Source organism: Delphinus delphis, chromosome 20, assembly GCF_949987515.2.
Source record: "Delphinus delphis chromosome 20, mDelDel1.2, whole genome shotgun sequence".
In the NCBI taxonomy this organism is placed as follows: domain Eukaryota; kingdom Metazoa; phylum Chordata; class Mammalia; order Artiodactyla; family Delphinidae; genus Delphinus; species Delphinus delphis.
The window spans coordinates 47371857-47399356 of NC_082702.1; the positions used below are offsets into that span (position 1 = coordinate 47371857).

Here is a 27500-nt window from a genome sequence, read left to right on the forward strand (position 1 = left end):
CGAAGATCCCACATGCTGCAACTAAGAACTCGCGCAGACAAAATAAAAAAATATTAAAAAAGAAAAAGAATCTCATGAGAGAGAGAGATGCATAATTTTCTGTGGATAAAAGCTTCTGCCAGGGCTTCCCTGGTGGCACAGTGGTTGAGAGTCCACCTGCCGATGCAAGGGACATGGGTTCGTGCCCCGGTCTGGGAGGATCCCACATGCCACGGAGTGGCTGCGCCCGTGGGCCATGGCCGCTGGGTCTGCGCGTCTGGAGCCTGTGCTCCGCAGCGGGAGAGGCCACAGCAATGAGAGGCCCGCGTACTGCAAAAAAAAAAAAAGCTTCTGCCAATCGAGGTATCTTAACTGCTCTCATATCATAGGATTTGGGGTCAGGCAAAAGGATCTCTCTGATTAAAGCAGCATATGGTAGGGGTCTGGCCTTCAGGTAGTGATGTTTTTGTCTTTCTTTCCTGCTATCTAAAAGGATTCCTTATAGAAAAAAGTTCAAGGATAACTTGTTATGAAAAACTTATGGGGGAATTCCCCGGTGGTCCAGTGGTTAGGACTCAGTGATTTCACTGCCGTGGCCTGGGTTCAATCCCTGGTCAGGGAACTAAGATCCCGCAAGCCGCACGGCACAGCCAAAAAAAAAAAGTTACAATGGTAAATTAAAAAAAAAAAGAAAAAGAAAAACTTACGTATTACTTCTGTAATAAAAAAAATTAAGAACATATGTTCACATGCAAACTTGTATATGAATGATTATAGCAGCACTATTCACAATAGCCAAAAAGTGGAAACAACCTAAATGTCCATCAGTTGATGATTAGATAAACAAAATGTGGTATATCCATAGAACTGAATATTATTTTTATTCCATAAAAAGGAATAAAGTACTGACTCATGCTACCAATTCACGTTATAACATCATGAATCTTAAAACATCATGTTAAGTGAAAGAAGGCAGTCACAAAAGACCACATATTGTATGATTCCATTATATGAAATGTTCAAAACAGGGAAATCCATAGAGACACAAAGTAGATTACTGTTTGCCCTGGAGCCGAGGGGGTTAAGGGGAAATGAGGAGCGGCTGCTAATGGATACCGTACTGGGTCAAACAGCATCCCCCCGCCTCCCCCAGATGAGAACAAAAATGTTCTAAAATTGATCGTGGTGATGTTTGCACACCTTTGTGGATATAGTAAAACCCACCAAACTGTACACTTTAAATGGGTGAATTTTATGGTATGTGAATTATATGTCAATAAAGCTGTTATTTAAAATATTTAAAGGTATAAGGAAATACTGAAGAACCAACAATGACCTTGAGTAATCCCAACATGGAGAACTTCCACTTTTAGTCAATAAATTAGAGTGTGAAGAGGCTGAAAGTTAAACATTAGTTGTTAGTAAAAACAGCATTGATTGCTAGCTCTGCTGCTGAATTACTATAGGGACTTTTGGCCTTTTAGACAGAACTCTTTCCATTGAAAGTCATAGGAAAATGGTCTCAAACAGGCTTACTCAAAACAACAATAGGAATTTATCTCACATAATTGAAGTCCAGAGTAGGCACTAGTTTCAGGCATCCAGACAAGGTCACGAGAGCTCTGATTCTCTCAGCTGTTTCCTTCATTGCCTTTGTTCTCAAGCTGGCTGTCTCTATGTAGTAGGCAACGGCAGCCACAGGCAATCCCAAGATTACGTGGCGTTTATAGCTCCCGATACAAGAGGAGAGAGAATCTTACCTGATCACTCTGGCACTAGTTCCAGGACTGTTCAGGGCTGGCTCACATTCCTGGAGCCAAGGAGTAAAGTTCACTTCATCCAAGCATGGGTAAAGCAGGAAAGGGTGGTTCTCCAAAGGAAAAAAGACTGGATATACAAAATACATGTCCACTATGACAGGCGAAACTCTAAAACTTGCAGAGATTCAAACATCATCTCAGCCCAATAAGTACTTGCCAAGTCAATGTAGGAACAGACAAAATGGAGCTATTGCAGAGTACTTTTAAAGCATCACATTCCAAATTCTTATTCTTAGAGAAGCAATAAAACACAGGACACATACCAAGGTCATTAGCAAGATGCTGTTTTAGCAGTGAGCTACTTCAGTCAAGTATAGATTGTTCCATGTCCAGAATTCCATCCATCTCACACAGAAGAGATATTTTACTCTGGTAGATGGCAGTCTTTTTTTCCTGATCAGCCACAAGAAAAGCTAAGGCTTATCCAGCACATAGGAAGAAGGTAGTCCAGAATGAATGAATGGAAAACACCCTGCTGCCAGTAAACTTTGCTCATTTAAATTGTTGATAATCCGGTGGGTTTCTGATCCAGGATCCAAATGCCTGCTTTCGGAGTGTGCTCCAGGCCTGCTGGTAAGTGGATGCGGCCTCCTTGTACTCATGGTACGTCACTAGCTTCTGCACCCTAATGCACACACACCACCAAGCACACAAGTTCTCACTGGACAGCTCACCACTGTGGCCAGCAAGACACCTCAGGCTGGACAGATTTATTACAAGAGACTTAGGAAGCAGGAGGATTTTGTTATGCTGTCCTGTGCTGACTCTTACCTCCTTTGTAGGGAATTCACTAGAAAACAGCATGGATTAAAACAGGTAAGAATAAACAGAATGCTAGTTTTGTCTGGTCCTGGTGGAATCAGATAAAACAAGAATAACTGTATCTACTACTTGGTTTAAAATTTTCTATGTGTCTATAATTTCCGCCATTAGGATCTAGCTGTTAGAAATTTCTCAACTGCATTTTCCCAAAGCACTTTCCATCTTAATCATATTCTCCTATGTACTGCCAGCCAATACCCCTTCCCAAATCCCTTAGTGTCTCTGACTGCTGAAGAATGGCCGACGTGCTGAATAATATCTATAATACTCACGCCCAGATCAAAAGATTTTCTTGTGAAAAGATTCTTTCCTTTGATCAAACTTGAGTCAGGCTCCTCTGAGCCCTCTTCTCTATCCAGCCCCGACCTTGAGCTCTGTCCTTGCCATCTCATAGCTGAAGAAACTGAGCCTCATGTCTCATTGATTCAGGTTTTATCCTGCTTCTACTCTTTCGTTCTTTGCCAAGATCTGAGGAGACCCAAGTTGTTTCTTCACTCACTTCAGCAAAGATTAAAGTTGCTAATGGTAGCAAACACTGATTTTCGTTGTTTGATCAATTTCCCATAGCTTTTTGGTGGTTAATGGATGGGAACCACACACATGACAATGTTAAACTTTACCTGAGCCCTCAGTTCCCCAAACAAGCTATGGTTAAGAAATCTCCATTCCATACTTCTGTGTTGTGGGAAGTGGCTGACTGCAAAGAACCACCCTTCCTCATGGCTTAGACAGACTCATGAATGCCCCCCTCGCTTACCTCTAACAAGGCCAGACACAGACCCCATTCTTTGCCTCATAATGATTAGCTGAACTGTACCCACTGACAAAATCTCAACCACATGCCTGCTAATTTGACCAAATATTAGTTATGCTTCTCTCCTTCCCCCAGACCCCCGAACTTTGAGCCACTTTCAGCCTGAGCCAGCATCAGCATGTGTAACAAGCCCTTCTTTTAACAGCCCCTCCTGAGAATCAACACTTCCTGTTCAATTGTTCCATCACACTACCGGCTCGTCCTACTCCCCCATTCCCGGCTCTGTCTAACTTTGCTTCTCTCTCCGTATAAAAGAAAATTCCTTTGCACCTGCTCTTCAAGAGGCTTACAGATCTTAAGATTGCAGTGCCCTTGCTATTGCGTTAGTCCTCCTCCTATTGTAACAGGCCCTTTCTCTTATTACAATAATCCTTTTGAATGAAGTCTCTCCTTACCTAAGTCCAGATTTGTTTTTAAGTCACAGAATGTACGGAAACCCACCCAGTTCCAGTCTGATTCATTCTTCCAGACAAGAAACAAGCAAACTGACCATGGATGACGGGGAGGGCATCAATACTGACTGTAGGATGCATGATGGTGAAAACAGGTGGTAGCCTCTTCATATGGAAGCATATAGCTACGCCTTCGCTTCCCCACTGTTGTATAAAAAAGACTGGCTGATCTTTGTTGTCAGTTCCTGGCAGGGAGCCTCTAAGCCCTTAGAATTCCCCTAATGATAGGAATGTCTTTGTTATTCATGGTGGACCCCTCAGATCACACCTAAGTTTTTGCTTAACAAGATGACTCATGGTGGGCCCTAGATAGTTTCAGGATGGGCTGGCCATGCCAGAAAGACCAACCATGAGTTTAGAAAGTTGGGGCTTTGAGCCATCTGATATCAGTCTGACCTCCTGGGGTGGGGATATTGGAAGGTGGAGACTGAGTTCAACCACATCATGTGGCCAACAATTTTATTAATCATGCTTATTGATGAAACCACACTAAACACGCTGAGCACTGAAGCTCAGGTCAGCTTCCTGGTTGGTGACAGAGAGTGACATGCTGGGAGGGTGATGCATCCTGGGGACACAGAAGTGTCAGGTTGGGGACCCTTGGAGACCTTGCCCTATGTGTCCCTTCTTTCATCTGGTCCTTAGTTGTATCCTTCATAATAAAAGGTAATTGTAAGTATGGTGCTTTCCTGAATTCTGTGAGTTTTTCTAGTGAATTATTGAACCTGAGGGGGAAGTAGGAACCTGAGTTTGTAGTCAGTTGGTCAGAAGTGTAAGTGGCTTTGGGGCCCCCCCAGTATGTGGCTGGTGTCCTGAAGTGAGGTCAGTTTGTAGGGGCTGTGCCCCTACCCTGTGAGATTTGGCCTAACTCTGGGTAGTTAGTATCTGAATTCCACCCACCCACCTGCCCCAGAAGTGGTTTTATAGTTCTCTACATTCCTGTTTGGAAAGTAATTTAAGTCTTCGAGCTTCCGTTCACAAGCAGTGATGTGAACAAAAGAAAAAGAGAAGAGAATGATATTCCCAACAGAATCTATTGCTCCCCAAGCACTCACATTTCCACAATGCTGTCCATCTGGAGGTGGAACAAGAGGAGGGCCTGTAATGGCCCAGGCCCCAATTCTGCCCTTAGGCTCGTGTGACTCTGTATTACCAACTACCCATCTCCCACAGCTCAGATCATACACATATCTGCAAATGGGGCCATGGGGATTAAAGAGCATGTGGTTAGTAATAAGTACCCACTCGCCTACTGAACCACCATTCCTGCCAAAGCTTCCTGCCATCCATAAGCAGAATTAAACCAGAAGTCTTCCTAAATATGAAAAAACATAGGTCAATGGCATCACCTGAGGGAGTCTGGCCACTTGTCCTCTGAAATACTGCTTAGCAGCTTCTGGAATGATCTAAAGAGCTCTACTTTGCTGATTCGGGATCTGTTTGGAAAAAGAAGACCAAGAAGATTTATTAAGTGTTTACTATGTATCAGGCCCCTATCAAAGATACTGGGTTTCACATGGTATCTTTTTAGGTCTGAAGGTCCTGAGCCCCCATTTTCACCTTCTTGCACTTGGCAAGAAGAAAAATCCAGACCCAAGAGTCTGATTAGGTTGAGGGACAAAACTGATTCTCATCTTAAGAAATGTTATCAGGGACTTCCCTGGTGGTGCAGTGATTAAGAATCCACCTGCCAATGCAGGGGACACGGGTTCCATTCCTGGTCCGAGAAGATCCCACATGCCACGGAGCAACTAAGCCCGTGTGCCACAACTACTGAAGCCTGCGTGCCTAGAGCCCATGCTCCGCAACAAGAGAAGCCACCGCAATGAGAAGCCTGAGTACCGCAACAAAGAGTAGCCCCCGTTCACTGCAACTAGAGAAAGCCCATGTGCAGCAACGAACACCCAATGCAGCCAAAACAAACAAACAAACAAAAAACCCCAAAATTCTCAAGAAATGTTACCAGCAGTGAAATCATCAAGGTGACAGGCTGAAATGGGGTAGACAGAGGGGATTACTAAATTTTGCCCCCAAGGATACCCATCAGCTATGTTTGGTTTCCTCCTTTCAAGGGAGCTGGCCCCTTGGGTAACAATGCTTACAAAGCTTTGGGACTTCCCTGACGGTCCAGTGGTTAAGGCTGTGCTTCCACCGCAGGGGGCACAGGTTCCATCACTGGTCGGGGAACTAAGATCCCGCATGCCACATGGCGTAGCCAAGAAAAAAAAAAATCAGGAATAATACAAGGATACTTGCTATCACTGCTTTTATCCAACATTATACAGAAGGTCTGGCCAGTAAGACAAGAAATAAAAGGAATAAAGATTGAAAAGCAAAAAACAAGTCATTATTCGTAGATGATTGTGATATTGTCAGTTCTGGTCAGCACAATAAGTCAAGAAAAAAAAATAAAAGGAGTGGAGGTTTGGAAAGGAAATACTATTTGCAAAAGATAGACTATGTTCAAAAATTCCGAAAGAATGCCCAGATACATTAGTAGAATAATAAGAGTTAGCAAGGTTGCTGGATACAAACATTAATTGTAAGAGAAATAAACAACAACAAAAAAGTTGATTGCAGTAGCAATGACCAGAAAATGAAATGAAAGGAAATTACTTAAAACAGCATCTGTGGTAGCCAATCTCTGAATGGTGATTCTTACCTCCTGGAATTCATGCCATTATGCAATCCCGCCCCACACCGAATAGGGGTTATGTGAATAACCATTAGGAGATTGGGTTGGAGTGTGACTTCTGAGGCCACTCACAAAAGACTCTGTGGCTTCTGCCTTGCTCTCTTGGATTGCTTGCTCTGGGGAGAAACCAGCCATCATGTTGTAAAGATGAATACTTGTAGGACTATGGAGAGACCCAAATTGAGAGGAACTGAGGCCTCCTGCGAGCAGCCAGCACTGACTGACCTTGCAGCCACATGAGTGAGCCATTTTGAATCTGGATCCTCCAGCCCCAGTCAAGCCTTTGATGACTGTGGTCTTGGTTGACATAATGGATTGCAACCTCATAAGCCCCTGAGTCAGAATTATCCAGCTAAGCTCCTCCCAAATTCCTGACGCACAGAGACTGTGAAATAATAAATGTTCATTGTTTTTTTAAGCCACTAGGTTTTTTTTTTGGGGGGGGGTGTAATTTGTTACACAGCAACAGATAATTAATACATCATTCAAGAAATAAATCTAATAAAAGATGTGAAAATTTATGTGAAGAAAATCATAAAACTTTACTGAAATATATGTAAGAAGACCTAAATAAGTGAACATTCAAAACTGCTTATTTTAAATTTGGGGCACAACTGCCAATTTGGCACCAGCATTATATAAAAAGATATACACCATATTCCTGGTTTGAAGACTTAACAATGAAAAATGTCAATTCTCCCCAAACTGAACTTTAAATTTAAAAGTCTAAGAAAAGCCAAGACACTCTTGAAAGACAAGGCAAGAGGACTTTCCCTAACAGATATCATCTTATTATAAAACTACAGTTATTAAGAGTATGGTTTTGGTGCAGGGAAAAACAAACAAACCAATGGAACAGAACAGAATGCCCAGAAACAGATCTATCTATCTATCTATCTATCTATCTATAAAATACAGCTATTCTATATAATACAGATACATACAGATATTCTACATTTGATATGTGTTCACTTAAAACATGTAGATTTCAAGAAAATTACTACAGTTTCTTTTTCTATCAAGAGTAGAAAATAAAATGAGTTTCTCTGACAGAGAGCTTGTATTGTATATGAGAGTCTTTTATACATACTATGTATTGGGTCATTGCAGGTGGACTAGAAAGATGGTAGAGAAATGGTATTTCTCATATTTTTTTCCACTCAATTAATAAAGTGGCCTGGTAGAGCTAATAACGAGTTGTAGCTAAAGCTGCCACTAAGTAAGAACTGTCAGATTGAAATATCAATCCCCTTGAACTGAAAATGAACTTAAATTATAGAACTAAAATACTGTGCAAGTGTTTATATGACTGCACTAGAACTGAAAATTATTACTCAAGAAGAAAATAATCTGACTGTTCAATATTAGTGAAAATATATCCAAAGGGTGGTCACCAAAGGCAACTGTAATGTTAAATCTTTTATTCATCTAGTAGTTTAAGTGTGAATAATACTGACTAATTCATATTGACTGATTAGACAATTAATTACTTTTAGCCAAGCCTTACAGCTTTACATAATATTTTGTGTAGCTCATTCACTGGTGCACCAACTACTTATATGAAGCTAACACCTCAAGGACTTGTAAGAAACCATCGAACATACATGCTTCGAACATGGAGTTTAGATGCTGATGTTATTCTCCTGTAAAAGAACCAGCGCAATTTGAAGAGAAATTATTCTATATATTGGAGCAGGGAAGTGATGCTCCTGGAAAATCTCATACAGGACAAAGAAACGAGGCTCTCTGGCAGCTCCCTATGCTTTCTAGGCCTAAGCATAAAAAGAGAGACAATGAAGTTTATAGCTAATAGAAACATATTAAGAGTAAAGCCAGGAGGCCATGACCCTCAAAAAAGGGAGACTTAGAATTTTTTTCTTTTCAGACAACTAGCACTGTATCAGGATTGGTTTTACCCAGTTAAAAACAAACATTATTTATGTTTTATTGTATGTATGTCTTCAGGTAGATAAGTTGATATGTTCACTGTTACTCAGAATCAAAGATTTCATCTCCAGATTCAAGACTCTGAAAGTTTTGGTGACATGACCACACATTTTATTGCTCAAGAAGTCCAGAGAGTCTTACAGACTCAACATTTCCACTGTCCACATCACTCAGAATCAGCAAAAGAGGAACATCAAAAAATAAACTAATATCTTGCCCGGGATGCTCACATTTCCCTTTGAAATACTGATAGGTGAGCCCATGAGACTTTTGCTATAACCCAGTGGCTACCGATGTACAACTATGAGAGAAAATTTGGCTATATTATTACAGAGCATTAATGAAATATGTCAAGGCATTTAATTCACAAGCCTTAGTAATCAACCATGCCACGATCTGTAGTCTGGAGATGGGATCCACTCAAGGTTCATTAAAGAAACACAACACTTAAACCTCACTGGAAGGTGGCACACTGGATTCTATTTACCACCAACACTGGGCGAAATGTCAAGGCCTCCAGTGTCACTGTGAAAAGCCATCAGTGACAGCTTAACAGCTTCTTGAGACCAGATCTGTAAAATGTTTTCAACATTATTCCCTCTGGAGGAGCAAATGGCACTTTCTCTTATGAATGCTTTTGGTCTAAGTCACCTCATGAGTAATGTTAAGGTGTTATATCTCCCTCCAGAGAAGTAAGACCTTTCTCAAGACTTGTTCAACAGCAGAACAGAGTGACCATAATAGTAATTCCTCTGTCAAAGAGGCCCACCCAAAAATAACCAATGATGTCATCTGTGGACCAAAATAATCTTGGTGGCCGCTAGCTGCTATGCTCCAACAAGCCCTAGTTCCTTTTAACAGTGAGGATTACATTCTTAGATATTAGTCTTCCTGGTGAGCTGGTTAACACTACTGGTTGGTGTATCAAAGAGCTAGGAAAGCTATACATACATAATTTTTTAAAGATTACACATTCACATTTCAACCTAGCCCTATCTTTATTCTAACATACTTAGACACGCTTAGTTTTTGTTTGTTTTTGTTTTTTTAATCTCTTACCCTTCTCTTTTATAATCCAATGAGCCACGTAATGATCTCTCCAGGATGCTCTGGTAGCTCATCTGGGAAGGGAAGAGAATATGCCTCTTCAGGGCAAAGAGAATTTAAAAGGATTTGCCGGGCTTCCCTGGTGGCGCAGTGGTTGAGAGTCCGCCTGCCGATGCAGGGGGCACAGGTTCGTGCCCCGGTCCGGGAAGATCCCACATGCCGCGGAGCGGCTGGGCCCGTGAGCCGTGGCTGCTGAGCCTGTGCGTCTGGAGCCTGTGCTCCGCAACGGGAGAGGCCACAACAGTGAGAGTCCCGCGTAACGCCAAAAAAATTAAATTTCTTGAAAATGAGGGTCCTTTATCTGATTCCTGTTATTATCTCATTGTTTGCAATAAACACAAAGACTTAAAATAAAATATTACCTTTGAGTGTCGCACTAGTATTTTAAATGGTTCCAACATCCCAGTCTTGAGTTCATACTCCAGATCATTCTAAAAAAGGTGGTTCCAGGATAGCCCTCAGGAATGAGAAGTGAGAAAAACCCACTCTCCCCAGCAGCTGTTGGTCTTTAAAATTAAAGTAACTTTGACCCTTTTAAACATAACGTGCAGGGGCTTCCCTGGTAGCGCAGTGGTTGAGAATCTACCTGCCAATGCAGGGGACACAGGTTCGAGCCCTGGTCTGGGAAGATCCCACATGCCACGGAGCAACTAGGCCCGTGAGCCACAACTACTGAGCCTGCGCGTCTGGTGCCTGTGCTCCACAACAAGAGAGGCCATGATAGTGAGAGGCCCGCACACCGTGATGAAGAGTGGCCCCCACTTGCCGCAACTAGAGAAAGCCCTCGCACAAAAACGAAGACCCAACACAGCCAAAAAAAAAGTGTCTTAAAAAAACCCAAAACACATAATGTGCAGATTCATTTGATGACTGAAGAAGAAATCTATCTTAACAAGATGTCTACTGCAAGCCCTGTACCATGTTAGAGGCACTCTCTCTCATTCAATTTTCACAACATTCCCGTGTGACAGATACTATGAGTTACCCTTGCTTTATTGTTAGGGAAGTTGAGGCCCAGAGAGGTAAAGTAATTTGCCCAATTCACACACTTGGGGGGAAAGGGAGCCAGGAATTAAACATCAGTCTCTTGAACTGCAAAGCTTCTGCTCTTTCCACCATGAACTTACTCCTGTATGGAGTCTGCCTTCTAAATGGAGAGACATCCACAACATGTCAGATACCTCAGATCATCTACTCCAATATCCTTGTTTTACAGATATGAACACACTGAGGCCCAGAGAGCTACTGGACTTGTCCAAAGTCACCTGACAACTGGAGACGGAGCCAGGGTGAGAACACGGGGCACTCCCAATCACACATAAAACACTGACATATTAGGATAAACTGGAAAACAGCACTTTAGGAATCTGGAGAAAAGATGGTAATTTTGAGCCAGAAAGAAGTCGTAAGGAAAGCTTTTAAGGTAAAAGATGGTGTAGGTTCACAGTGAAGAGCATTTAGACTTGAGCAAAGCAGCAAACTGAAGCCACAGGCAGGTGGGTGGGGCCAGTATGGGTTGCTGCTAGCCTGTCACTTACAGTAAAGGCAGAGCTCAGCAGGAAGTGTGCTCCCTGTCCCTTGTGACCTGCTCTGCTCACACATCGTGGCCTGTGGTTAACTGCTGGTTCCCGGAGAGATGCAGACAATGGCCTGAAGCAGGGAGGCCCTTGAGAAAAAACTGGTTAAAAAATTTCTACCCCTAACAATTTTGTAAATACTACTCAATTCAACAGCTCAGGCCACCAAGAGGCAGGCTGGGTCTGCTGTATAGGCCATTTGAACCCTGCTTAGTGTCTGTGAAGAAAAAAACTTTTTTTTTTTTTAAGTCTAAAAAGATGTAAGTTATTATTATTTCCATTGAGGGAGACAAATAAGCATGTCAAAAAGAAAAGAAACAAATCCACCTGTGAACTTAATTACAATACAACTTTTTTTTTTTTTTTTTGCAGTACGTGGGCCTCCCACTGTTGTGGCCTCTCCCGTTGCGGAGCACAGGCTCCGGACGCGCACGCTCAGCGGCCATGGCTCATGGGCCCAGCCGCTCCACGGCATGTGGGATCCTCCCGGACTGGGGCACAAACTCGTGTCCCCTGCATCGGCAGACGGACTCTCAACCACTGCACCACCAGGGAAGCCCCAATACAACTTTTTATAAGGGCATAATAAAGAAATGGAAAAGCCACTTAGAATGAAAAGAACTACCTATAAATTGTGGGAGTCCTACAACAGTCACTCAGAGGCAGCTCAATCCAAACACATGGAAATGCCTTTGGTGGGGAGGCTGCTACCCCATAGCCCCACCCACCCTCGTGTTATTGCAGACCCTCTGTGGCTCACTGGGAGGGAAAAGCAGAGGGGGCAAGATGAACATTTAACAAAAGAAGAACCAATAAGGCAGATGCATGAAACTCCAAACACACAATCATGAAACCCAAGTCTCATGTCCAACAGATCATATGCTCCACATTTCAATAAAAGCCAATTTGAAGATACAAAGTCTTGTTTTCATGGCACCCTTCTTGCCAGTCTGATCACTGTGCAGCTTCATAAATGATTCTCGGGTTCCAGCCTTGACCCACTAAACCAGAATCTCTAGTGGTAAAGCCCAAGAAAGTGTTCCTTTCAAAATCTCCCAGGGGAAAGAACAGTCTTTCCAAGAAATGCTGAGACAAGGACATCCACGTGCAAAAGAATGTAGTTGGATCCCTACCTCACACCTTATAAAAAATTAAATCAAAATGGATCGAAGTCCTAAACATAAAAGCTAAAACCATGAGAAGAAAACACAAAGTAAATCTTTGTGACAATGGTTTCTTACATATGATACTAAAAGCACAAACCATGAATTACAAAAATAGATAAAATGGACTTCCTTAAAATTTGAAACTTTTGTGCTTTCAAGGACACTTTCAAAAACTGAAAAGACAATCCACAGAACTGGAGAAATTATCTGAAATATATATCTGATAAAGGACTCATATCCAGAATATATAAAGAAATCTCTCAAATCAACAATGAAAAGACAAATAAACCAATTTAAAAAATGGGCAAAAGATCTGAACAGATATTTCTTTAAAGAAGATATACAAATGGCTAATAAGTACAGGAAAAGATGCTCAACATCCTTAGTTATTAGAGAAATGCAAATCAAAACCACAACGAAATAGAACTTAACACCCACTAAAATGATTACAAGACAGACAATAACAAGTGTTGGAAAGGATGCAGGATAATTGAAATACTCATACATTGCTGATGGAAGTTTAAAATGGTGCAGCTGTTATGTAAAACAGTTTGGCAGTTCCTCAGAAGTTAAACATAAGGTTATCCCATGACCCAGCAATCCCACTCCTAGGTATACCCAAGACAGTTGAAAACAAATGTCCACCCAAAAGCTTGTATATGAATGTTCAGAGCAGAATTATTATTTATAATAGCCAAAAAGTGAAATAACCCAAATGCCCACCAAAGGATGAACAGATAGGGGCTTCCCTGGTGGCGCAGTGGTTGGGAGTCCGCCTGCCAATGCAGGGGACATGGGTTCGAGCCCTGGTCCGGGGAGATCCCACATGCCGTGGAGCAGCTAGGCCCATGTGCCACAACTATTGAGCCTGTGCTCTAGAGCCTGCGAACCACGGCTACTGAAGCCTGCGCGCCTAGAGAAAGTCCGCGTGCAGCAATGAAGACCCAATGCAGCCAAAAAAAAAAAAAAAAAAGAAAGAAAAAGTTCTGGAATTAGAGGGTGGTGAGGTGTGAATGCACTGCCACCATCTCCTTCTGCCCCAATACGCTATACCTGGCTTGAAGGCGTCCGATTCCTTTCTTTGTTGTTCCCTGCGGAAAGCCATTGGCGGTGACATCCAGTGGCTGCTCAGGAACTGCACTCCAGCTGATGGCTATGAAAAGATAAGATTCTGGGGTTAAAACTGTTCAGTTTTCTGTAAATGTCAGAGGTATTTTAATAAAAATATTCCCCTACCACTGAAGACTCATGAGAGCTGGATATGATGCCAGAGACAGTGGCTGCCACTCTGATGCCTGGCCTCCAGAATACAACAGTATAAGTGGTTCATGATTCATCATCACCACCACCACCACCATCATCATCATAGCTAACAATCACTGAGTATTTATTATATGATGAACAAAGTAAATGCATGAAACAGAATTTCTCATTTATTCTTCGTAACAACCCTGACAAATGATATTCTTATCCGAAGATGAAGGAACTGAGGCTAAGAGAGGACAAGTTGCCCAGGGTCATAAAGAGTATGAACTTGACCCAGTGTGGGTATCTCCCGAGCCCATGTTATTGGCCACTTGAGTGGTAAACTGCTACCCCAGGCTGGGAGGATGCAGTCCCTTCCAGGCCACTCTAATGTCCAGGGACAAGTTACTCCAGAGCAAGTGGAATATGGATCCCTTACCTGCCCCACAAGGAACAAGTCGGCCTTGGCTCTCAGCCTTTTTTGCCTGTACTGTACAGCGGCTCTGTTCAAATAGTAAATCTGACTGCTGTAGTTTCACTTCTTGAACTCCAAAGCCTTCAGGTAAAGCTGAGACATTCTGACACCTAAACGTGAGGGGAAAGGCATGTAGTTTAGGCTCACTCATCGAGAAAGAGAGTATCTTGGACTGTGGACCACATCACCACCCATGTCTCAGTGGGAGGCAAAGGCCTTAGAAGGTGTGTGGATTTATTTATTTATTTATGGGGAGGATGGTATAGGAGGTTGTGACAGAATAGAATCCAGATCCTATGAACCTTATGGCTGAAGAAAGATCTCTTCCATCACTCTGAAGTGACAGCTATAAACTGAGTCACCACCCCTCAGGGACTTCAGTAACACCGAACTCCATTTCTCATATTGAGAAACTCCATTTCTCTTTCACAGATTTGAAAACCTTAAGAAGAAATACTAACCCGTCGGCATCAGCTTCCTAGGGAGTCCTTAAAACAGGCCAGAAACCAAAATTATACTATAATATAAAAGCTTCATTTTTTCCTCTTGAATATTTCACACAAACTAGATGCCAACATGTAGTGGGTCTCGAGCTGAGCAGACAGCAACTTAAAGTCTTGGAATCAAGAAAACATGGAAAACAGAAAATGTCTTGGGCACAGTGCCTAGGATTGCCTTTTTTTTCTTAACATATTTATTGGCATATAGTTTATACACCATAAAATTCACCCATTTAAAGTTATAATTCAATTTTTTAAGTATAGTCACAGAGTTGTGCAACAAGCACTGCAATCTACATTTTCGTCACCCCGATGAGAAATCCTGCACCTAACGGCAGTCACTCACCATCCCCTTCCCCAGCCCCTGGCACCCATGAATCTACTTTCTGTCTCTATGGATGTGCCTATTTTGGACATTTCACTCCATGAAACCATACAACATGTGGCCTATTTCACTTAGCATAAGATTTTCAAGGTTCATCCATGTTGTGACATGTATCAGTCCTTCATTCCTTTTTGTGGCTGAGTAACATTCCACTGCAGGGAGCTACCACCTTTTGTTTATCAATTCACCAGCTGATGGACATTTGGGTTGTTGCACATTTGGGCTATTATGACTAATGCTGCTATGGAACATTCATGTACAACTTTTATGTGGATGTATGTCTTTATTTCTCTTGTGTATGTACCCAGGAGTGGAATTAGTGGGTCATATCCTGGGGTTGCTTCCAAGAGTCAGCTTTAGGAGTGGTACATTTGACAAGGGCCCACAGGCCTCCTCTGGTCATGGCCTTATCTGCCCTCAGTTACTACAGCATTAATCAGGTTTGGCTGCCCTTCTTCAGGGAGACCACGCTTGAGTGGTCATCATTTGTCTTTTTTTCTTTTTAAAAAATTAACACTAATGTCTGAAGGTTTTTAAACATTATAACAGCAATATATGCACACTGCAGAAAAATCAGAAAATAGAATAATCACAAAGAAGAAAAAATCACCCATAATACCACAACTCAGTGGTAATCATATTAATACCTTGGTGTATATCCTCCTATAAATTTTTTCTATGGGCATATATACTTTAAGACCAAAACGAACTCGTTTTACCTTCTAAATTGCTCTTTAAACATTATGAGCATCTTTCCATGTTAAATATTCATCAATATTAGTTGTAGCAAAAATCACAATCTTCTATTGCTGGCCATTTCAGTGGTTTCCTCTTTTTTTCCCTTAAATTAGTACACACAAAGCTAAATATTTGAGCACTTTCTTAATTATTTCCTTAAAACAAATTCTTAACTCTTTGTACGTATGTATGTATGTCCAGGCTCTTTGCACATATTCTCAGACTGCTTTTTGGAAAGACTGTTCCCTCCCTGCCCTCTCACCTCCCAATCAGTGCTCTCTGCATGGCCTCCTGGCTGTACGGGCACTTCCCAATGACCACAGCTGACAGGTAGATGGGCTCTTCTAGGAAGTGCATCAACAGTGCCCCCTGGCATCCGAGGACGTTCCACCGTGCCAGCTTGTCACTGCAGGACATGGAGCAAGTCCTGTCCCCCCGGCCTGGCTTCACTCGGAGCAGCCCCACCCGGTGATAGGCAGCACCAGGCTTCCCTGAGTCTCCAGCTTCCCCAGGCACACACTTGGCTCCGGTTCTATAAACGTCCACCACTTTGGCGCCACCGGGGGCCATTCCAGTGACAGTGGCTAGTTCCTCTGCAGTGAGATTAGAGCTGCTGACATCTGGTGAATTAGGGCCACTTTCCTGGTTGCCAAAACTCTGATGGTGAGCCATACCATCAGGAGTCCTGGGCTCAAGCCTCATCTTTTTGGTCACAGGACTATCTGAGTCGTCACATTTCCTTTTATCTTCAGGAGCTTCTAGGTTACCACTAGCTTCTACTGATGGATTATTGGCCCAATCTCTACTGACAGGACAGCAAGGCTGATCTTCAAACTCAAGCATTGGAATGATGGAGGCATCCCCACCTGTAGGAGAAGAAATCACTTAAACCAGTGGTTCTCAAAGTGAGGCCACCAGACCAGCCACATAAGCATCCCTTGGGAACTTGACAGAAATGCAAATTCTTGGGACCCACAGTAGCCCTGTTGAATCAGAAACTCTAGAGGTGGTACCCAGCAGTCTGTTTTAACAAGGTCTCCAGGTGATACTGATGCAACGTCAAGTTTGAGAACCACTGACTTAAATGAAGCTTAATTCTATTCTCCCAGCTACCTGAGATGAGTTAAGAACACTTGGCCAAATTTCCCTAACAAGAATTCTCTGAGGTTCTTGCTGAAGACCGTATCCTAGACCCAGTGAGCTAGCCTCTCTCAGTGGGAGGAGTCTTGAAGACTGAATTGTTTAACAAAGATCCCAGGTGATTCTTACCACAGAAGTTTTGGAAACACTAGATTAGACCAAGGTTTCTCAACCTCCACGTTGACATTCTGGGCCAGATAATTCTTTGCCACGGAGGCTTGCCCCATATATTACAGGATGTTTAGCAGCCTCCCTGGTCTCTACCTACTAGATACCAATAGCACCCCTGAGTCTGACAATCAAAAATGTCTGCAGATGCTGCCAAATGTCCCCTGGGCAGCAGAATGATCCTGAGTTGGGAACCCCTGGCTTAGAATGAGCACAGTTTCTCAAGTGCATTTTGTGGAATATTATTCCATAAGATGCCTTGGAAAACAAAAGTGGATGGTTGATTTCAGGGTTAAATAAGTTTGGCAAATAATGCTCACAATTTCCCCATCTTGCATATCCTCACAGTAAAGACTCACAGTAAATTACACAACTGGTGTTTCCCCAAGCTGGTTTAGAGGTTTCTGACCCACTCTGTGTTTACAGGTAATCAAAGAAAACCAGAGGTCAGTAAAAAGCACACCGCCCCTGTGAGAAGGGAGCTTCTTCTTCAAACACTAATGTGTATTGCTTTTCTAAAGTGTGTAAATAATACGTCTGTGGTCTTTATAACCTAAGAGTGGGAAAGGCAAGAGATGCAGAAGTGGGAGTGTTGCCAGAGAGGCTGGCTGGCAGGCTTCCAGAGACCTCACAAGGTGACAGTGACTTTGGAGAATTCCCCAGGGCCCACCTCCCACTCTGAAGGCTCAGAGATTTGATCTTGACAGATGCCTGAACTCAAGAGGCTGACTCATGCTAATACAGCTCACAAGTACCAGTCTGAAGTAGCCAATCCAGGCACCAACTTATCAATTAGTAATGAGGAATAAATGCCAAGGGCGCCAAATAGTCACATTCTCTAGGTAGTGTTCTTTCTCCCTGCAGACAAACCATCGGTGGACATCACACTGTAAAAGATTACCCATCACCCTGGGAGTTAGATCAGTGGTTCTAAATTTTGATTTCAAAGACCAGTAAAATCTCCAGAAGATTTTAAGACAACTAGAGTGTTGACAACTTTTTATTCCACCAAGTAAGATCTTTAAAAATCCTATTTATCATTATTTTAAAAATGCATAAAAATCTCATAACCTTAAAATGGAAGGAAATTAGTGTTTTGAAAAACTCACTGAGTAGTCCTGATTTTTCTCATCTGGCCATGGACCAGTACACTCTCACAAAGCAGTACCAGCCTGGAGACCACTGATTTATGTCCTCTGATTTGGCGGTCAGGCCAGCTGTGATCTCCAGATGTATCTCTCTCCACAGGAATGCTACACCTCCCACTGGGATCAGCCAGGCCCTGGCTATTCAAAATGTGATACATGGGCCAATACCACTGGCACCACCTGGGAGTTGGTTAGAAATGCAGACCTCCGGCTCTACCCCAGACCTACTGAATTTGAATCTGCATTTTAACAAGATCCCTGGGTGATTTATATGCATATTACAGTTTGATAAGCACTGAGTTAGGAAACAACCTATCAGGGCACTGCTAAGAATAGAGTATGGATGAGTCCTCCCTCCCTCTGTATGTCATTTTCCTGTTCTTTCATAAGCTATATTATATTTTTGATTTGAGTTATGATCTTCAGTTATTGTCTCTTAAGAGTGATCACCTATCTGCTCTAATTGCATAGTTAATTTTAAAATTTAATACTCAGGGGACAATATTATATCCTTATTTCAAAGTTTTTAGGGTGACGAAATTTTACTACCATCCCTGAACTGTTGTCTACAAAGGGTAGAAATTATTCCCAATTTTCAAGACAGAAAAACAAAGGAGAGAAAATCAGCCAGGTCTGCTCTTCCTGCCTAATGCAACCAGAGCACCTGAACATCCCCTTACAACTCATCAAAATTTACCTTAACTAACCATGACTGTCTACATTTCCTAAAAAACTAAAGGGTAAGCAAGGGACTAGTCTTATTCACTGCTACATAACCAGTATGTCACACTTGCCTGACAAGGAGTAGAAAATTTATGTTTAATGAATGAATGAAATGAGTTTCAGGATAAATCACCATAGAACTCAGGGCTTTGGACCTCTAAGCCCTCTTGTTGGTTTTGGACCTTGTGGGGTCTCAGCTTTAAGCTTCCAAATCCTGCTTGGGAACTGAGAACTGAATAATAGTATGAGTGAAGCTCCCTCCACTTTTCCTTGGTAGAGACGTGATTAGGCACACTGGGCTGTTCACAAAAAGGGACTATAAATGGTTGTAGCTACACTTCATCTAAGGTGTTTTTTTGAGAAACTATGGATAAGACAACAATAAGGAAGCAGACCATGTAACATGAATCCAAAGGCATTAATATACTTACAGGGTGTATGGCTGGAGAAAAACACAAACAAGAGGTCTGGTCTGAGTTTCCACAGTTCTCTCTGAGTTCCTGGGACAAAGATGGAATCCTCCTTCAGGGTGGCTGCCAAGTGGAGCTGATGGAGAAGGTACCTAATGGGGTGCAGGATGTTATCAGAACGAACAACCAGTCTCTGTGGTAAAGGGAAAGACTCTGGTTGCGTGATTACTAAGAAAGAAAGAGATACTGCAGGCCAATGGGACTGGTAGCGATTTGGAATTATGAGAATGACCTAGCCCAGTGATTCTCAAAATGCGGTTCCTGAAACAGCAGCATCAGCATTGGCTGGAATTTATTAGAAATGCAACTTATCAGGCTCCACCCGGATCTGCTGAATCAGAATCTCTGGGGATGGGCCCAGTTATCTGGGTTTTTTTTGTTTGTTTTTTGTTTTTTGTTTTTTTTGGCGGCCTCTCACTGTTGTGGCCTCTCCCGTTGTGGAGCACAGGCTCCGGACACGCAGGCTCAGCGGCCATGGCTCACGGGCCCAGCGGCTCCGCGGCATGTGGGATCTTCCCGGACCGGGGCATGAACCCGCGTCCCCTGCATCGGCAGGTGGACTCTCAACCACTGCGCCACCAGGGAAGCCCTGGGTTTTAACAAACCCTCTAGGTGATTCTGATGCACATCAAGCATGAGAACCACTGTCTAGACGAGCACTATTTTAAGTGCAGTTCAGAGGCCTACATAATCAGTATTACCTAGGAGCTTATTAGAAATGCATATTCTGGGGCCCCCACCCAAGCTAAATCAGACTCTTTTGGGATATAGCTTTACCTTTGGAAGCTTCTTCTGGCTATGACCTCAGCATGGCTATCATTGAGGATGTCTCCTGCGGCAAAGACAGGACATTAGTGAAAACATATGGAACCTGGAGATTCCCTGGTTCCTAAAAGCAGAACATAGTAGCTTCTCCCAGCACCCAGAATGACCACGTAGCTCCTGGAGGGCTTTGCCAGAAAGTTTTACAATCATTACTGGCAAAGCATTTACAGCAGGGTTTCCTCAACTACTGACATTTAGGGTTGGAAAATGCTTTGTTGAATGGGGCAGGGGGGCGCTGTCCTGGGCTTTGCAGGATGTTTAGCAGCATTCCTGGCCTCTACTCACTAGAGACCACTAGCATATTCCCCTCTCCCCAGTTTTTTTTTTTCTTGCGGTACGCGGGCCTCTCACTGTCGTGGCCTCTCCCGTTGCGGAGCACAGGCTCCGGACGCGCAGGCTCAGCGGCCATGGCTCACGGGCCCAGCCGCTCCGCTGCATGTGGGATCTTCCCAGACCAGGGCACGAACCTGTGTCCCCTGCATTGGCAGACGGACGCTCAACCACTGCACCACCAGGGAAGCCCCTCTCCCCAGTTTTGACAACGAAAATGTCTCCACATATTGCCTAATGTCTCCTGGAGGGCAAAATCTCCCCTAGCTGAGAACCCCTGATTTATAGGGAAATCTTTATCTGGAGGAGAAGAGTCCAGATCTTTTGTACCCTCATGCCATACTTGTGCTCATAGTGATAAAATTCCATCGAATTCTATCAATAGTGGTCCTGGAACAGCTTCATCATATCCAGGAGGAAAGGCTAGGAGAATGAGGAGAGCAAACTGGAGGAGGAATCTGTTAACTGGCAACCAGAAGGTGAAGATGCCAGACCTCTAAGGGATTTCCATATTCTTTCTGGTGCCAAAATCTCCATTTAATTAAAGATTGCTTTGTGGGGCTTCAGATCTAATATGGAATAGCTAAGCCCAGGCAACTTTTGGTTTGAGCATGAAAACACTGGCCAACTTTCAAGCCACTCAGAAAGATGTTCTTGGTGGCCTTTGCTTCCACAGCTTACTTCCATTCTTTAAATGAGTTCTGTCCTTTCAAGTGGAGCGACAGTCAGTGGGAAGTGAAAGGTCAGCCACCTAGCGATATTGCCCCTTTGCTCTGCCGAGAAGAGGAACGGATGACATGCACACGGGTTTCCAAAAGCTCCCTAACAGGCCCTGTTCAGACCCCACCGGGGCTTACCGCTCTTCCTCATTTTGGACTGGCCTATGCATTTGGTTCCTGTTCCCATTGAGACAACTTCCTTTGTCACTGAGGGGGGAAAAAAAAATCATTAAGTGTGCTCTCAGAATCTGAATGATCTATAGGTTTAATAAGTGTGCACACTGAGTCCCCCAAAGGCTGACTCAACTGTGCACTGCGTTTCCAGCACGGCCATCTACCACCACCAGAGGTACCCCGCCCCCTGGCGGGGAGCAGCGGAACATGCCCAACATCGCGGTTTACACCCAACCGCCATCGTCCCTGCCTAGCCCTGTGTAGTTCTACCATCTCCTACAGGGAGAGACAGCATTCCAGGGAGAAAAGGTCTCACCTTGCACCGGTCTGTCAGGGCGGTCGCAGGCCTGGTCAGCTGTAGGTTGTATCTTCACCACGGCTGCCAGCAACGTCCACTCGCGGTTGGGCTCGGGCTTCCCTTGCTTGGGCAGCATGCTCCGATAGTGCTCATAACAGAGCCGCGCAATCTCATCCGCGGTCCACATGGTGTGAGCTGGCGCTGAGGCCCTGATCAAAACCCACAACCATCAGAAGGGCAGAAAGGAGAACGAATGCAAGATGCTACAACCCTGCACCGGTGCTTCAACAGGCATTCAGATATAGCCCATTCATGTTCATACTGAGGTTTCTCAGTTCAGAACCCTATGTATCATCTTCTCCTACTACCCCTCTGCCTTCTTTTCATCTTTAATGAAAGACTAAAGAAGTCCCAAATCTCACAACACCAGAAGATACCCTATTTCTTCAAGCTGCTTTTTTTCTTCTTCTAATGTTATATATTTGACATGCTTCTAATGAATCTGAACCTAACTACTCAAAATGAAAGCATATGAGAGGGAAGTATCCTTGTTACTCAATTTTCACTTGGAAATAGCATGTAAAATAGCTGAGGCTGCAGACCTCAGCTTGCTTTGGACAGACCCTCACCATACAAAGTTTATCTTTCCGGGGAGAAGGTTTTTCTTTTCCGTCCTCTTTTTCAGACTTGTCATTCCGTCATACTTGTCATTCCGTCATAGCAGATAGTTTACCTCCCTCTAGTAAACCTCCACTGATGCCCCCATCAGGAAAGCAACCCTGTAATTTCTTCTACAGCGTTTTATGATGCAGAGGAGAGAAGTGACAAGAGTCTAGTGGTTTCTCACCAGTCAAGTATTCTGCTTCTCAGAGTGAGTCCTTTGGAGTTAGCATTTCCGGATTCTCATCCTGCTTTTGCTACAAAGTAACTGTGCGATACTGCGTAGATTACTTAACCTTTCTGTATCATCTGATAATAGAGACAGTAGTATGTAATCCACTGGAGTTACTGCGAGGCTTAAATAATTACAAAAAGCAATTGGTACAACGTTGAGCATAATTAATGTCAACTGAGATTAATATTACAAAAAAGAACACTTGAATTTCCTGATTGATTTGCCTTGGGCTCCTTATCAGGTAGTGGAACTGTAATGGACACGTAAAACCATGAGTAAGAAACCATGAAGCAGATCAGACCTAAAAGAGGCCTAGAGTACTTTCCTGGAAACTCTCTCACTCTTGACTCTATGGATGCTCACTCAGTGACCTCATTTGGACTCAAATGTATGAAAAGCTTCCTAGTAGAAAATAAGATCATATGGTGATGGACAAAGCCAGACATGTCACCAAAAACAAACAAACAAACAAAAAAGGCTCTACTGAACCCCAATGCATATAGCAGACAACTGACTTTTCTACAACGAGAAAAATTGCGTTGTGTTAAATTGATTAAACAAGGAAGCCATTAGATTGATGAGGCTCTAATGCTGTGGTGGCCTATTTAAGCAAACCAAGATCTAAGCATGTTGGGCTTCCCTGGTGGCACAGTGGTTAAGAATGCGCCTGCCAACGCGGGGGACACGGGTTTGAGCCCTGGTCCGGGAAGATCCCACCCGCCGCGGAGCGACTAGGCCCATGCGCCACAACTACTGAGCCTGCGCTCTTGAGCCTGTGAGCCACAACTACTGAACCTGTGTGCCACAACTACTGAAGCCCACACGCCTAGAGCCGGTGCTCCACAACAGGAGAGACCACCGCAATGTGAAGTCCGTGCAGCACGACGAAGAGTAGCCCCTGCTCACCACAACTAGAGAAAGCCCGCGCACAGAAACAACGACCCAACACAGCCAAAAAATAAATAAATTAAATTAAAAAAAAAAAGTTAAGGTAATTCGGCTGCCAGAGGATAAAAGGCTTTAGAAGGGTTGGAAGTGAAGCCTACTTCCCTTAGACCCCCTCCTCAATATCCTCCAGGGGCCCGGGTGGGGCCCATTAGGAGACTCCACGCCCCTGCAGCAGGGACAACGTGCGTGCCTGCCCCCTTGGGCTTTGTGGGATGCTGCCGAGAGGCCACGCGCCCCGCTCTCGTCCGCAGCAGGAGCTCTCTGCACGGGGAGACATTGGCATTTCCCTGAAAGGAGCCGCATTTTCCCACCGGACGCGCGGTGCGAGAGGCGCGGTCCTGATATCCTCTCCCGACACAAAAAGGGCTCCGGAAAGTCGGACAGAGGAGACCTCACCCAGGACCCCTAAGGTCCCCCTTATTTGCGCGCCCTCGGCCGCACGACGCCACCCCCTTCACAGACGCTCCCCTCCCACCTCTACAACGCGAGCTCTCGAAGAGAAAGAACAGAACCCGCGCGGCGCAACGGGCGTGACGTCACAAAGAGGCGGCTCTTTCAGGTCCGTCTCCGGCGGGGCGCAGTGCACGCTGGCTCTTGTAGTCGTTCAGGGGGCGGAGCCAGGGGCGGCTGTGCTGATCCTTAGAGTCTAGCGACTTCCGGCGCTGTGCTTAGGTAGCGGTTAAACGGGCTCAGGGAAGCTGACTCCCCGGTAGGATAGATTCAAATAGTAGAATGATTTCGTATCTTGAAACACTAGTCTGAATTTTTGTCTGAAACAGCGATGTCCAGTAGAAATATAATTCGAGCCAGATATGTAATTAAAAAATTTCTAGTAGCTACATTTTAAAAAGTCAAAAGAAATAAGTGAAATTAATTTTAACCATATATTTTATTTAACCCAGCATATTCAACATATTTCAACGTGTAATCAATATTTTTAAAATAAATTTCGATATTTTACATTCTTTTTTTCATACTAAGTTTAAGAAATCCGGTGTGTATATTACACTTACACTACATCTAAGTTCTGACCAGCCACATTTCAAATGCTCAATAGCCATATGTGGCTAGTGGCTTACCATATTGGACAGCTCTAAACCTTCAGATTGTCAGGTATAGGTAGTATAGCTGTCTTGGATAGTTCAGGAGCCTGTACCATTCAGCAGCTCTATACCTCAATTACTAAAGATGAGAGAATTCACTTTTCTTACTACCCCTCAAAAGCTAGAGAAGAAGTGCAACTTACTTGACCCCCATCTTTCTCTCTAGATCAGAGGAAAAGGGCCACAGGCCTCCTCCAAGTGTCAGGACCCTGATCCTCGTTCCTCTCTCCAACATGTTTAGTTTTTTTTGTTTTGTTTTTTGTTTTTGGCCGTGCGGCATGTGGGATCTTAGTTCCCTGACCAGGGATCGAACCTGCGTCCCTTGCATTGGAAACGCGGGGTCTTAACCACTGGACCGCCAGGGAAGTCCCTCCAGCATTTTTAATCTGCGACTGACTCCTTGTCTTTAAAGACTCCTGGTGGGGGAATCATCTTCCAGGGTTATCTCAGGGATTAGTACCACCATTTGTCTAGTTGCATAAACTGAAAAGTGAATCACCTTGTCATTTCCCTTCCCTTCACCCCCATAATATAATCCAATATATAATCCATTACCAAGTCCTGTTGAGCTTTCTATCTCTTGAGTCCATCCAATTCTGTCCATTTTCATGGCAACACCCTAGTGTGAACTGCTGTTGTCTCCCTCTTGGACTGCTTGTTAACCTTGGACTTTAACCTCTTTCTGCCCAACTCCAATTCTTTTTCACAGAGCAGCCAGAATGATGTTTTCAAAATGCAGACATGATGTCACTCTCCTGCTTAAATGCTTCAGTGGTTTCCCAGCACTTTTAAAATGCAGACAAAGTCCCATAGTAGGGCTCACAGCCCTGTATGATCAGCACCCTCCTGCCTCATCTGTTGGCATATTTCTTTGGGTTTTTATATCTAGTGGTATTGGTCTTCTCCTTGTTCTTTCCTCGTCAGGGCCTTTGCACTTGTTGCCACGCTATGGAAAGCCCTTCCTTCCCTTCTTTGACTAGTTAGTACTCTATCTTCCTTCAGATCTCAGATCTGATGTCCTCAGGGAAGCCTTCCTTAACTAGGTCTGTTAGAGTTTCTCAATACCCCATGGATCTCTCCTTCAAAGCATTTTCCAGAGTTGCCATTTTTTGTTTTTTGGGGGATGATTTATTAAATATCTATTTTCTTAAAGGATTTTTTTTAAAGATTTAATTTTATTTATTTTTGGCTCCGTCGGGTCTACATTGCTGCGCGCGGGCTTTCTCTAGTGGCGAGCAGGGGCTACTCTTCGTTGTGGAGCACAGGCTAGGCACGTGGGCTCAGTTGTTGTGGCACACGGGCTCTAGAGCGCAGGCTTAACTGTGGTACATGGGCTTAGCTGCTCTGCCGCATGTGGCATCTTCCCAGACCAGGGATCAAGCCCATGCCCCCTGCATTGGCAGGAGGATTCTTAACCACTGCACCACCAGGGAAGTCCCCTTCCAGCTTTCATTCTGTCATTTTTCCTGCTAAACCGCAAGACAAGATGTCTACTGCTGCTTCAGTTCCTCTATCCCCAAGCTCTTTGAGGCCAGACAGCTGGCATCTGCCCCCAGCCTACTACTAAACAGCTCTTGAAAGATCACTTGTGACCTCATTAATCCTTGTTGCCTTTTCCAATGGTCCACATTGACGGTACAGTGGTGCCTGAAGTCCAGTCCCTTATCCTGGTGAGTTGACTTTTCATTTTAATTAACACCACCTTGCTGAAGGATGTGCCATATGATGCGTTTCTTCTGAAATACCACCTGGTCATCTAACCAGCACTGCCAAGTGCTCCTGGAGCCTATGTTCAACACCAGCAAGGACTGAGGTTCTCAACACTCCCTGTAGTTCCCAGTTAGGTAATTTCTGCGTGCTTAGATCATTTTACCAACCGCAAAGTAAAAACCTGCTCTGTGAAAGTAGACTGGTAACTCCCAAGCCGATACGCTTGCAGAGGTTTTGCTGAAGTGCAAAAGACAAGTCCTTTGTTGTCTCATTGGAGAAAAGTTTCCCCCAGCTGCCTCCCTGTGTCACGGGCTCTCTTTTAACAGCAGGTCCCTAGCCGTATCCTTGTCACATTCTTAGCTCAATTGAACTGTGCTGAAAATGAGAATACACCAGACTCACTATTCAGCATCCTATTCACTCTTCCCACCCAATATCTAACGAGCATGTTAAATTTAATTATGTCCAAAACCAAACACTCAACCTTCCTTCTCAAACCTGCACTTCCTCTTTTCCATCTCAAGTCAATGACAACTCTACTTTCCAGTTGGTCAGGCCCCAAACCTTGAAATTATCATTGATTCCTCTTCTTATAACCCACATTGACAGCAGATTCTGTTGACCTCAGGAACACAGGCAAAGTCCAATGGCTCAACCATCACCATCACTTTATACCACCCAAGGCTAAGCCATCATCTCTCCTCAGCCCACTGCTGCAGTGCAACTGTCTCCCTTTCACTCTTGCTTTCCACATGCTAACTAGAACAATCTTTTAAAAACACTGCTCAAAAAAAAATAAATAAATAAAAAATAAAAACACTGCTCAAGGGAACTTCCCTGGTGGTCCAGTGGCTAAGACTCCATGCTTCCAATGCAGAGGGCATGGGTTCGATCCCTGGTTGGGGAACTAAGACCCCACATGCCATACGTGGTGTGGCCAACAAACAAACAAACAAAACAACACTGCTCAAAACCCTCCAATGGCTTCACACCTCACTCATAATAAAATACATACTCCTTTGCATGGCTTACAGATGCCTGCATGATCTGGCCCCCTACTGATCTTTACTTTCTCCTCTCCGGCCAAACCAGACCCCTTTGCTGTTCCTCAAAAATGCAGCCCTGTA

General features: G+C 43.9%; 1 protein-coding gene across 2 annotated transcripts; it reads right to left on the minus strand.

Moving 5' to 3' along the window:
* Nucleotides 1–847: 847 nt before the first annotated feature.
* ADAT1 (adenosine deaminase tRNA specific 1) lies at nt 848–22805 on the minus strand. Of its 2 annotated transcripts, none has more exons than XM_060000386.1 (10): nt 22565–22805; nt 21736–21926; nt 21384–21452; nt 20149–20203; nt 19333–19463; nt 15985–16588; nt 14064–14209; nt 13433–13532; nt 5237–5323; nt 848–2424 (listed from the first exon to the last, which is right to left on the minus strand). In XM_060000386.1, exons 2-10 carry the CDS (start codon nt 21902–21904, stop codon nt 2292–2294), a joined length of 1494 nt encoding a protein of 497 aa, XP_059856369.1. In that variant the 5' UTR covers nt 21905–21926; nt 22565–22805; the 3' UTR covers nt 848–2291. The 2 variants fall into 2 exon arrangements, with proteins under 2 accessions (XP_059856369.1, XP_059856368.1); XM_060000385.1 differs by having other exon boundaries at nt 22347–22805.
* Between the last annotated feature and the right edge of the window lie 4695 nt (nt 22806–27500).